General features: G+C 53.0%; 1 protein-coding gene across 4 annotated transcripts; it reads left to right on the top strand.

Moving 5' to 3' along the window:
• The first annotated feature begins 558 nt into the window (after nt 1-558).
• Nucleotides 559-8,089, top strand: LOC123601853 (solute carrier family 22 member 6). 4 transcript variants are annotated; one of them, XM_045485639.1, is made up of 10 exons: nt 585-1,287; nt 1,665-1,768; nt 2,006-2,160; nt 3,405-3,573; nt 4,025-4,148; nt 4,309-4,424; nt 5,494-5,708; nt 5,809-5,917; nt 7,418-7,621; nt 7,814-8,089. In XM_045485639.1, the coding sequence occupies exons 1-10, from the start codon at nt 919-921 to the stop codon at nt 7,899-7,901; spliced, it is 1,653 nt and encodes a 550-aa protein (XP_045341595.1). In that variant the 5' UTR covers nt 585-918; the 3' UTR covers nt 7,902-8,089. The 4 variants fall into 4 exon arrangements, with proteins under 4 accessions (XP_045341598.1, XP_045341596.1, XP_045341597.1 ...); XM_045485640.1 differs by lacking the exons at nt 7,418-7,621; nt 7,814-8,089 and adding an exon at nt 6,428-7,143 and having other exon boundaries at nt 572-1,287; XM_045485641.1 differs by lacking the exon at nt 7,418-7,621 and having other exon boundaries at nt 578-1,287.
• Nucleotides 8,090-12,853: the final 4,764 nt, after the last annotated feature.

Here is a 12,853-nt window from a genome sequence, read left to right as displayed (position 1 = left end):
GCTCGTGAGTTCAAGCCTGGTGTAGGGCTCCGAGCTGATAATGCGGGACTTGCTTGGGATTCTCCCTCTCCTTGTTTCTCTGCCCCTCCCCTGCTCGCTCTCTCTTTCTCTCTCACACACAAAATAAATAAATAAACTTTTAAAAAATTAACAAATACAGGATGCCCAGTTAAATCTGAATTTCAGATCAATGAATGATTTTTCTAAGTATGTCCCATGTAATACTAGGGATATACTTACACTAAAATAAGACGCATGTGTTGATCTGAAACTGGGAGTCCTGTATTTTCTCTGGCAACTCTTCCCCAAGACAGACTGCTTGGATCGTGTCCACTAAAAAGGAAAAAAGTCCCCTCCAGAGGCCACCACACTTCCCAGAGCCCAGTCTTCTCCCTAAAAGGAAGACAGTAAGGTCCCACCTGGCCCCTGCCACCCCCCAGGTGTCTAGACAGGCCCTCCCAGTCCATCCCCTCTCACCACTCCCGCCCCGCGGTCCACTCTCCTGCCCTTTATACCCACTTGGAGAATTTCCACTGACATAAGGATACTCAGGGGGTTAATCCTTCTGATACCAAGTCACACGTTAACTCATTCCCTCCAGGCCAAGGATTAAATCCTGTCCATGTAGGGGTCAGGGCTTCTGCAGACCCTGAGAGCAAAGCACCCCACCCCCAAGTGAGGGGAGGCTCGAGGGAAAGGGAGGGACAGAACACAGGGAGAGAGAGAAGGAAGGAGGGGCCGCCAGCCGGGTTCCTGTCCCCCCACAGAGCCAGCTCAGATTCGGCTCTAGGAACAAGTCAGCCACAGAAGCGGCGGCAGCTTCTCTCCTCCAGCTAAGGACAGCAGGCACACAGACGCACGGACAGAGGTGCTAGGCGGAAGTCCTCAGCCCCCAGCCGTTCGGCCGGGCCTGGCCCCATGGCCTTCAACGACCTCCTGCAGCAGGTGGGGGGTGTCGGCCGCTTCCAGCAGATCCAGGTCACTCTGGTGGCCCTCCCCCTGCTCCTGATGGCCTCCCACAACACGCTGCAGAACTTCACCGCGGCCATCCCTACCCACCACTGCCGCCCGCCCGCCGAGGCCAACTTCAGCCAGGACGGGGGGCTGGAGGCCTGGCTGCCCCGGGACGGACAGGGGCAGCCCGAGTCCTGCCTCCGCTTCACCGTCCCCCGGCGGGGACCACCCTTTCCCAACAGCACAGACGCCAACAGCACGGGGGCCACAGAGCCCTGCACCAACGGCTGGATCTATGACAACAGCACCTTCCCCTCCACCATCGTGACTGAGGTGAGGAAACCCGGGACCCCCCCTGCTCTCTGTGACAACCAGACTTGCCTTCCCGACCGAGACAGACAGACAGATGCTCCCGAGCGCACACGCGCACACACACACACACGCACACGCACGCACACACCTGTCTCAGATTTTCCAGAGACCAAGATGGGAAGATAAAGAAAGAGGTTCAAGATGGGGGTCTTTGTAGAAAAGGGGGATATCAGAGTCCAGGGAAGTCTCTCAGCTACCGGGACTGGGGAAGCAAACGGGGACGGGAAGTGTCAGGGAAGGGGCTGACGCAGGTCTCAGAGGGCCAGCCCAAGGGACGGGAAGGGGAGCCTTGCAGCCCAGGCTCGTCTCTGCCTGACCCTTGCCCCCTCTCCCCACAGTGGGACCTCGTGTGCTCTAACAGGGCCTTACGCCAGCTGGCCCAGTCCTTGTACATGGTAGGGGTGCTTCTTGGAGCCATGGTGTTTGGGTACCTGGCAGACAGGTCAGTCCTGGGTAGAGCCAAGGGGCCGGGCTGGGCCCCGGGCCTCGGCTGGGTTCACGGGAACCAAGTGGGAAGTCGGCCTTACCACCCAGGGGCTGGTTTGAGGACCTACGGGGCCAGCCTCGTGATACCGCACAGGTCCTCAAAAGACCAAGGCAAACGCTCCTCTCCCTACCCAGCCTGGCACCATCAATCCTCAGGACCCCTACTGCTGTTCTCCCCTCCTTCCCCCCACAGGCTGGGCCGCCGGAAGGTGCTGATCTTGAACTACCTGCAGACAGCCGTGTCAGGCACCTGTGCAGCCTTCGCTCCCAACTTCCCTGTCTACTGTGCCTTCCGGCTCCTCTCGGGCATGTCGCTGGCTAGCATCGCCCTCAACTGCATGACACTGAGTGAGGGATGCTGGGAGGGCAGGGCGGGTCCCCACCCACTCACCTCTGACCACCCAACCCAGCAGCCACTTTCCAGCTTCCTCTCCCGGCTCCCCCCACCCCGGTCCTGCCGTTCCCACTCCTGAATCCTCCCTGCCCTCTTTTGGGTGGCCAACATAACAGCCTTCTTCTCGAACTCCTGACCTCTCATTCAGACACAATCGCAAACCCCATTTTTTAGGGCCAGGAGGTTCCCATGAATGACTGAAGCAGACTGGGTCCAAGAGGGATTAGGGAACGGTGAGAACTGTACCCAAAGGAGAGCCGCATCCCCATCCGGAGAGGCCAGGGCCACTCAGCTGCTCTAGCCAGAAGGTTCAGGCCTGTCAGATCTCACCCCCTCCTCTTTATTAACGCAAAAATAGCCCCATTTTTTAATGTTGGAAATTAATTCCAATATGTTTAACACAGGTCAAGCCAGCATCGTGTAGACCAAACCCATTTAATGGACTGAGCGAGGTCTGTCCATGAACCATCAATGTGCTCCCTCCGATAGGTCACTCCCTTCCCCCTGGTTCTCAGATAAGGAACCTGAGACTGGAGAGAAGGGAAAGGATTTGCCCAAGGGCATCCCTCGAGCCCAGAAGGGAATCTATGGATTGGAGGTCCTCTGGACCACAGGAATTAACCCGGGTGGGGCCAGGGCAGAACACCTAGAAAATTCAGCCCCCAAATCCAGTCTGTTTCCAAGTCATTGGCCCAGCAGCTGAATCAGGAGCCCACAAGGAACAAGGCTGGGCCTCTTCAGACCCCAGCAGAGAGGTGGTCCGGCTCCCCCCTTGACCCTCCCAGATGGAGAAAAGCCGCTGTCTCCTCCGAGCTGCTCTGGCCGCTGAATCGGCCCAGGCTGGGGAAAGCCAGAGGAGAGGCTGCTGTTGAGAGAGCACTGAATGGTCAGAGACGCTCTGAAGGGAAAAGGGGCCCTCGCCAGGACAGTAGGTCGGGGGGCAGCAAACCCCAGCAGCGGGGTGGAGGGAACAATTCCTAGGGATTCTAAACCCATCTCCCCATTCCTACGTCCGCCGAAAGTCCCCCACGCCCCCCATCAAGGAACCCACCCTCATTAGATGTGTCTTCCGCTGAGCCTTGGGACAGATCAAAGTTTGGGTGGAGAGAGGGGTCTCTGCCTGTCCCGCCCCCGGGGGGGGTCTCCATCCACCCGCAGCCCAGCCAGATGCACCACTCTGTTCTAACCCTCTTTCCAGGTTTGGAGTGGATGCCCATCCACACGCGGGCTTGTGTGGGCACCCTGATAGGCTACGTCTACAGCCTGGGCCAGTTCCTCCTGGCCGGTGTGGCTTATGCTGTGCCCCACTGGCGCCACCTGCAGCTGCTGGTCTCCGTGCCTTTCTTCGGCTTCTTCATCTACTCCTGGTGTGTGGGGCCCAGGGTGGGCAGGGCTGCAAAGGAGCCCAGAGGGCTGCAAGGGACAAGACGTCCCCCAGATCTCACACACGCTACCCCACAGAATCAGAGAAGGTCACACCTAGACCAGTGCCTCTGAGGCTGTGCAAGGAAGGACCTGCCCTGGGTATCTGGTTCTTCAGCTTCCCCCGGCTTCCTCCGGCTTCCCCCAGGCTCTCCAGCCTGCCTGCACTGCTCTCTTTACTCAGCGCCCAAAAGCTGAGCTCCTGAGTCGGGGAATGAGTCATCACCGAGCTGGACACTGCTTTGTGGTCTTAGCGGAAGGGATCTGGCCAAACCTCTGGGTTCCCAGCCTTAAAAGAAATCCCACTGCAGGCCCCTGGGAAGCCCACCCCCTGCCCCCAGCCCAGCAGACTGGAACTGAAGCCACCTTGACCCCTATCCTCACCCCGGCTCCCAGGTTCTTCATCGAGTCTGCCCGCTGGCAATCCTCCTCTGGGAGGCTAGACCTCACCTTGAAGACCCTGCAGAGAGTGGCCTGGATCAATGGGAAGCGGGAAGAGGGGACCAAGCTAAGTATGGAGGTAAGACCCCCCCCCCCCACACAAGACCTCCTGTGACACCCTACCAGGATTCCACCCTCAAACCCTGAACTCAGGTCCCAGAGGGCTTCCCTGAGTAAGGGGTTAGGCTGGGAGGAGCTTCTGGAGGAGTCCAGGCCCTGAGCCCTGCCCATCCTGGCAGGTGCTCCGGGCCAGTCTGCAGAAGGAGCTGACCATGGGCAAAGGCCAGGCATCCGCCCTGGAGTTGCTGCGCTGCCCCGCCCTTCGCCACCTCTTCCTCTGCCTCTCCATGCTGTGGTAGGCCCAGACAGACCTAGTGGCAAAGAGATAGACAGCCTGAGAGACGAAAGGCTGGCTGGGGAGAGAGAGTGGATGTAATGAGTGGAAGAAGCCAGGCAAAAGGGAGGAAAAGTCAGCACACCTGCTGTGAGGGGCGGCAAGCCTCCACCAGGGACCGTCTTAAAGAACGAGATGACCTCCAGCCTCAGTTCACCCCTGGTCCCCACACTGGCCATCCATCTCTCCGTCTTCCCCTTTTACCAACTCTGTTCCAGTATGGAAACACCTCATCAGGAGTGGTCACCCCCAGAGTCCATAGAATTATACCACAAAGGCAAAGACCCGTCTGGCTTACAAAACATTTGGAGACTTTCCTGGCCCAGCAGTGCCTGCCAGAGACACAAACGTGGGCAATAGGATGCCCAAAACTCGTCTCCAAAAGTAACACTCTGGCCAAGGCCGATCCCAGCCAAAAATGTTCCTTTCCCATTGCAACGTTCCCCATTACTCCTCTGATGTGCTACCTTCCTGATGCCGCCAACAGCAATCCCATGACAGTTAGAAGCACGCTCCACATTTCCATCGACGAATTCTCTGGTTCCAATTTGGGATTTACTCCCGGTTGCAGGTCCTATCCAATCACCCAAGCTTCATTTTGTGGGCTCTTGACTTCTTAAGAAGCACCCATCCCAGAACCATCCCAGAACCATGCACAGGTCTGCAAAGCTCTGACCTCCCCCCAACACCTTGACCCTGAAAGATACGGCTTGAAAGTCCACCTGCCCTTGGGCCAGTAGCAACAGATAAGATAAAGACTAAAACTAAGTAAATCTCAACATGACGACTAAGCCAAAACCCCCTAATACACCGGGGACTCTAGTTAGCAGAAGATTGAGAAAGCTGGGTTATTGGAGAACTACCCCCCACTTCCACGAAATACATACTAAATGTCTGACGAAATATTAGCCAAGGCAGATTCCAGCTTCTTAAGCAGGGCACCCAGTGTGGCTCGCCCCCATTTTGAATGAGCACCCCCTCTTTTATGCCTTCCTGACAAACTCCATACCCCTCCCCCCCTCCCCACTAGGTTTGCCACTAGTTTTGCATACTATGGGCTGGTTATGGACCTGCAGGGCTTTGGGGTCAGCATCTACCTAATCCAGGTGATTTTTGGTGCTGTGGACCTGCCTGCCAAGCTTGTGGGCTTCCTTGTCATCAACTCTCTGGGCCGCCGGCCTGCCCAGATGGCCTCCCTGCTGCTGGCAGGCATCTGCATCCTGGTCAATGGGGTGATACCCCAGGGTGAGCACCCAAGAGTCCCTTGGCCCTTCATCTTTAGCCCTATCCCCAGATTCTCAGCCCCTACTCCCAAGCTCCCACTGACTCCCTCCTTTCTCGCCAGATCAGTCCATGGTCCGAACCTCCCTTGCCGTTCTGGGGAAAGGCTGCCTGGCTACCTCCTTCAACTGCATCTTCCTATACACTGGGGAGCTGTACCCCACGGTGATCCGGTGAGTGGGAGGGGTCTTGGGACAAGACTTTCCCTCGCGCATAGGTCAGACCCCAGAGGACCATCCGGAATGCCATGGCCCAAGGCCCCTCACAGCACTCATCCAGGCAGGGCATGTATCAGCCACTCGGTACACGCTCCATGGCTAACGCAGGTGTCCCTGCCCACTAAGCCCTTACCCGATCCAAGGAAAAGCTCTCCAAAGGAGCAGGGCAGAGCAGACAGCCAAGAAATCACATCTCACGGGGCAATCGAGTGAAGCTCCACCTTGATCTCCGAGGCACAAGTTAGAAGCTGCCACCAATTCTTAATTTCATCTATAAACCAAGTGGTCCGTCTGAAACCAAAGACCAAACGGGAGAGTTCTTTCTTATCACAAGGGCCACATTTAATAAGGGTGGCACTTGGTAGCCATACGGATACACGTAGCACTGCTTTCTGAGTGCCACAATTGGGGAGCGGAGCCGGGCATTTTTGCATTAAGAAACAAGAAACGCGTGTCTGTTTTAAGAACGGGATGCAAAATTCGAGAGAGGTCAAAGAAAGGCCAGGCTGCCCTAGGCTACTCGGAACCAGCAGGGTCATGGTCACCGTCCCGTGCCTGCATGGGACTTCAGGGGAACGAGCAACAGTAGAAAGCACTCACTATGTGCCAGGCACCGTCTTAACCTTTTTGACAAATATCAACTCATTTCGTCCGCAGAGCAAGCCTATAAGGTAGGTGCTATGGCTATTCCCATTTGATGAGTGAGAAAAGTGAGCCACAGAAAGGTTAGGTGATTTGCCCAAGGTCACACAGCTTGTAAGTGGGGAAGCTTGGATTTGAACTCAAGCACTTTGTCTCCTGAGTCAATGTTTTTAACCTCTGCTTTCATAGAGAAGGTTCTGAACATAGTCTCAACGTGCAGTCTCCAGGTCCTCTCCCCTGGGGATTCTAATCCAATAGGACTGTTTGCTCCAGAGCAACTATAACTCAAAATCCACCCCACCCCACCCCCACCCTGCCCCAGTGATCTGAGCACCACCGGCCTAACTGAACTGTCTGATTTGACAGCTCAGGAAACTGAGGCCCAGAGATGAAAAGGGACTCTTCCTAAGGTCACACAGCAGGTTAAGGGCCGAGGCGAAATTCAGTCTCCTGATTCTTTGGCCAGAGCCTTTCCCCACGTGTTTTTGGTTTTTATGGTTGTCTGTTGTTGTTTTTTTTAATCTCCAAAACAGGGATGCCTGGCTGGCTCAGTCAGTAGGACATGCGACTCTTGATCTCGGGGTTGTGAGTTCAGGCCCCACGTGGGGGTCCAATAAAGAAGTAAATAAAATTACTAATAAAGAAATAATTATTTTTTAAAAAGATCTCCAAGACAAACGGCAAATTGGTTTGTCAGTCAAATGGGGGAAGAGACGAGGGACCAGGAGGCCTCAGCCTGAGCTGCCCTGACCCCCGCACCTCAGCATTCGTGCCAGAACAATGACTGACACCACCCCACCTTGGGCCCCACAGGCAGACAGGCTTGGGAATGGGCAGCACAATGGCCCGAGTGGGCAGCATCGTGAGCCCACTGGTGGGCATGACTGCTGAAATCTACCCCTCCGTGCCTCTCTTCATCTACGGTGCGGTCCCGGTGGCTGCCAGTGCTGTCACTGCCCTCCTGCCAGAGACCCTGGGCCAGCCACTGCCAGACACGGTGCAGGACATGGAAAGCAGGTGGGAGCAGGGACTTACCCCAGGTCACGCACCCTAGACTCCCGGGGCTTCCGGCTCCTGGAAGCAGTAGATGTTTGGGGCAGAGAGATGGTAACCGGGCACAGCTGAGTAGAGAACTCCCCGGAAGCCCCCCGCTCCTGGCCCTGGCCTGGAGGCTGCATACCCAGGACACCACTCTCCTGCCCCCCCCAGGAGGAGAGGAAAACCAAGACGGCAGCAGCAAGATCAGCAGAAGCAAATGGTCCCGCTCCAGGCTTCCGCACGAGAGAATGGACACTGAGCACTGAGAAGGGACCTCACAGAGCCTAAAAGGAAGTGAGGGTCCCACGGGTCCTGAGCCACCCACTGGAGGAGGGGAAATGGCAGCCCAAGTGTCCAGGCTGTGGTTCAGGAAAGCACCTCCCAGGGGTCTCCCTCCGTGAATAGACTCCACCAAGACCACGTCATTAAAAGGTCCGTGTGCATCTCCTTTGGTCTCTGTCGTCTCAAATGTCATAGTCACTCCACATCAGCCAGTGGCCCAAAAGTTTATACCGTCCAATCCCTGCCCTCAACCTCCAGTATTTCATAAACCCTCCCCTGCCCCTACTTTCCACCCTCTTCCTTCCCTCCTTCTCTACCCTATTCAAATACTCCTATGAGTTTTTAATATCTTATGCTCCTCCCCTTCCCCCCTCCCAGTTTGGAAATTGACAAGGGACCGAATGGAAGCAGCCAATCAGAGGCTTTGTTTCAGGCTCCTCCCCCTCTGTGAGGGCAAATGGGAATCTCCTGCAGCAAAGAGGGAGAAAAAGGACCACAGACGCTGGCCCCTGATCCTCCAGATCCCAGCAGGGTCCAAACTCAAAACCAGCTTGTCACTTCCTGCCTTGCAGCTGGAGGTTCCGTCCACTAGCCACCCTAAGCCTTCCCACCACCCTTTGCGGATTTTCTTCGCTGTTCTGCCTCCTGCAGGCAGGAAGAGGAGACAAGGGAGGAGGGAAGGGGGAGGGTAGAACCGAGCCAGAGAGAGCCAGCACCAAGTGCCACTTTGATGCCAGGCACTGCCCTAAGCACTTTGCATATACTGACTCGTTTAATCTTCCCAGTAACTTTCTAGAGATAAGTACTATTTTTATCCCCCATTTGAGAAATGGGCACAGAGTGGTTAAGTCACTTGCCCAAATTCACACAGCTAGTAAATTGTGGAGGCAGGATTAGAACACAGACAATCCACCTCTGGAACGCATGCGCCTGACCCCCTCCACTGCCCAGGGCTATGAGGCACTGAGACTTTGGCCTCTTGCACCCCCAGGACCTGGCTTCTTCCCCTCCCTCCTGGACTGAAAGGAGAGAGAAGGATAAGGGGGAGGAGAAAAAGAATCCTGGTCAGAATCATGCAAAAGGAGGGATGGAAGGCAGTTTAGGGGTCACAGTCAGGAAAAGAGGAGGCTATCCGATCCCCTGTGTCCTGTGTCGGCAAGGGAGCTCATTTCAAGGAAGTCCCGGGACGTGGGAAAGACAGCCCTATTAGCGCCCCCGGTGGCAAGGGTCAGGGCACCAGCCATCCCCTCTTGCAAATGTGCCTTCTCAGTCATGTTTGTCCCCCTGGTACATTGCCCATCGCTCATTCCCCTGCAGCTGACTCAGCCCCTCCCCATCCCTCGGGGAAAGTCCACACCTCTGGAGTTGTACACGTTGTCTTCTAGGGAAGACACAGGGCTCTAGCTGAGTCAGGGCAACATGGAGAGGGGAGGTAACCCAGAGCTGCCCTGAAGAAGCCACAAAGCCCTGGGACGGCACACACCAGCTGCACGGAATCCATTTCCCCAGCTGCTGGCCAGGAACTTCCTGTGCTCACCCCATACCTTTGGCCAGACGGAACCTTACCTTCCTTCCATTTTTAAGTCACCAGCAGGTGACTTCTGACCTGTCTCCTCAAGGAGTCATCTGTAGAACACTGGCTCACATCCCATCCTCTCACAGTGGCCCTGAGCCTGAGTTTTTATACTGTCACGCCTCCCTTCAGGGGTCTCAGATGTTGTCCCCAGTTTTGACCATAAGGTCCTATCATCGGCCAGGATTTGTAGGACCTTTGTGGCCACCCTCAGTTTCTCTGTCTGCAGCTCTGAGCACTCCCTGGCCGGGAGGGTACACTCAGGAGGTTTCTCAACTGCATGGCCCTGGTAGACGGCTCACCAGATGCCACCTTCCTCGGGCTCTACGCTTGTACCCCAGGACCCACCTCTACAACCCAGGCGTCGGCCCACACCAAGCCCCTTCACTTCTTTCCTTTCCCAAGAGTTTTCATGACCCCTCAGAGAATAGAGGCCCAATCAGTTCAGCTTTCATATCATGTGGAAAGCTGAATAATGGACCTCCAAAGTGTCCACATTCTAATACCTGAAACCCGCGAATATGTTACCTTACATGGTAAAAGGGACTTTGCAGGTGCCATTAAGCTGAGGATCTTGACAGAGAACTACAAAGCAAAACCACAATGAGATACCACCTCACGCCTGTCAGAATGGCTAACATTAACAACAGATGTTGGTGAGGACGTGGAGAAAGAGGAACGCTTTTGCACTGCTGGTGGGAATGCAAACTGGGGCACCCACTCTGGAACACGGTATGGAGGTTCCTCCAAAAATTAAAAATAGAACTACCCTATGACCCAGGATTGCACTACTAGGTATTTATGCAAAGGATACAAAAATACTGATTCAAAGGGGCACATGTGCTCCAATGTTTATAGCAACACTATCAACAATAGCCAAAGTACGGGAAGAGCCCAAAGGCCCATCGACTGATGAATGGATAAAGAAGATGTGGTGTATAGATACAATGGAATATTACTCAGCCATGACAAAGAATGAAATCTTGCCCTTTGCAACTACATGGACGGAACTGGAGGGTATTATGCTAAGCGAAATAAGTCAGTCAGAGAAAGACAAATATATGATTTTACCCACATGTGGAATTTAAGAAACAAAACGGATGGACAGAGGGGAAGGGAAGCAAAAAGAAGATAAAAACCAAGAAGGGGACAAACCATAAGAGACTCTTAAATACAGAGAACAAATTGAGGTTGCTGGCGGGGTGTTGTGTGGGGGGATGGGCTAAATGGGTGATGGGCATTAAAGAGGGCACTTGTTGGGATGAGCACTGTAAGCGATGAATCACTACATTCTATCCCTGAAATCATTAGTACCCTATATGTTAACCAACTTGGGCTTAAACTTTTTTAAAAAGCTAAGGATTTTGAGATGGGGAGATTATCCTGGATTATCTGGGTTGGCCTAATGTGATCATAGGAGAGGGAGGCAGGAGACCAGAGTAGATAATAGGAGATCTGACAACAGAAACCAAAGTTTGGAGTGGTACAAGAAGGAACAACAAGCCAAGAAAGACAAGCTGAAAAAGACAAGGACATGGCTTCTCCTCTGAAGCCTCCAGAAGAAACAAAGCCTTGCCAATACATTGATTAGCAAAGCACTGGATGGACCCCATTGCCCCATTGTTCCTCCTCTTTCAAGAAAACCATCTAATGATGTTCTCTGAGATGTAGTCATAGCTCACGTTGTAGTCATAGAACTGTAGCTGGCTCTATTGCAAAAAGCTGGAGTCATAAGCTAGACGAAATTGAGGCTCAGTTTCCCTGACCAGCTCTAGTGAGCTCTGTTCCTGCTTCTTCTAAACTCTTTCCCCAAGAGAAGCCTATACCCAGGAGCCAAGTTCCATTTGAGCCACACACATAGAAGAAACCAAACAGTCTGTTAGTGCCTCAATTGGTCAGGGTTTAGATTTAGATGGTAGACAATGTTGGGTCTGGATGGGATGTTCAGAACTGTGGCAGCCATCTTGTGACCCAGCAGGGAAACCAGAGCAAGGATTAAGGCAACAATTGAGAGTGACATTGTGGAAAGATGAAACTAACCTGAGGTTTGATGATGTCATTGAGCCACTGACTTAACCAATCTTGAAGTCACCTACCTCTACTCTAATTGTTAAGTGTAGGAATTTAAACGTAAATCCTCCTTCCTCTTTAAGCCATTGTGAATTGATTTTTCTGTGATCTACAGTTAAAGATAGCAACTGGAAAAAAAAATTTTTTTAATAAAATAAAAAAAGATATCAACTGGCCCCTGGGTGGTTCAGTCAGTTAAGTGTTTAACTCTTGATTTCAGCTCAGATATTAAAATTTTTTTTAATGTTTTTATTTATTTTTGAGAGAGAATGAGCAGGGGAGGGGCAGAGAGAGAGGTAGACACAGAATCTGAAGCAGGCTTCAGGTTCTGAGCTGTCAGCACAGAGCTGGACACAGGGCTCAAGCTCACCAGCTGTGAGATCATGATCCGAGCCGAAGTCGATGCTCAACCAACTGAGCCACCCAGGAGCCCCTCAGCTCAGATCTTGATCTCAGGGTGGTTAGTTCAAGTCCCAGGTTGGGCTCCATGCTGGGTGTGGAGGCTACTTTAAAAAAAAAGACATCCTAATTAATATATTTTTTACAACTTTATTGAAATATAATAGACAATTAGTTGCTCATATTTATGGTGTACATTTTGATGAGTTTTAACAGATGCATACACCCATGAAACTATCAACACAATCAAGATAATAAACATATCCATCACTACCAAAAGTGTACTCGTGGGGCACCTGGGTGGCTCAGTCTGTTAAGTGTCTGACTCGATTTCAGCTCAGGTCATGATCTCACTGTTTGTGAGTTGAACTCCTGCATTCGGGGTCTGAGCTGACAGCATGGAGCTAATCTGTTTTTGATCCTCTCTCTCTCTCTCTCCCTCTCTCTCTCTCTCTGCCCTTCCCCTGCTTATGCTCTCTCTCTCTCTCAAAATAAATAAACTTTTTTTAAAAAGTTTCCTCATGCCCCTTCTTTGTGTGGACATAGGCTTCCATTTCTCTTGAACAAATATCAAAGAATGGAATGGTAGGTAGTATATAAGGCATTTGTTTAACTTTTTTTTTTTAATTTTAGAGAGAGAGAGCACGCAAGCAGTGGAGAGGGGTAGACGAAGAGAGAAGGAGAATCTTTTTTTTAATGTTTATTTATTTTTGAGAGAGGGGGCGGGGAGAGAATGAGCGGGGGAGGGGCAGAGAGAAAGGAAGACACAGAATCCAAAGCAGGCTCCAGACTCTGAGCTGTCAGCACACAGTCCAACACAGGGCTCGAACCCACAAACCATGAGATCATGACCTGGGCTGAAGTCGGACGTTAAACCGACTGAGCCA

This window comes from Leopardus geoffroyi, chromosome D1 (assembly GCF_018350155.1).
Source record: "Leopardus geoffroyi isolate Oge1 chromosome D1, O.geoffroyi_Oge1_pat1.0, whole genome shotgun sequence".
In the NCBI taxonomy this organism is placed as follows: domain Eukaryota; kingdom Metazoa; phylum Chordata; class Mammalia; order Carnivora; family Felidae; genus Leopardus; species Leopardus geoffroyi.
Note: the sequence above shows the minus strand (reverse complement) of the source record. Positions and strands in the feature narration are given on the sequence as shown.

What these genes read in the sequence shown, in the direction of transcription:
- LOC123601853 (XM_045485639.1), top strand. Translation starts at nt 919, where the DNA reads ATGGCCTTCAACGACCTCCTGCAGCAGGTGGGGGGTGTCGGCCGCTTC. An exon ending in CCTCAACTGCATGACACTGA is followed by an intron (nt 2,161 to 3,404) that starts GTGAGGGATGCT and finishes CCCTCTTTCCAG; the next exon opens with GTTTGGAGTGGATGCCCATC. An exon ending in CTCTGCCTCTCCATGCTGTG is followed by an intron (nt 4,425 to 5,493) that starts GTAGGCCCAGAC and finishes CCTCCCCACTAG; the next exon opens with GTTTGCCACTAGTTTTGCAT.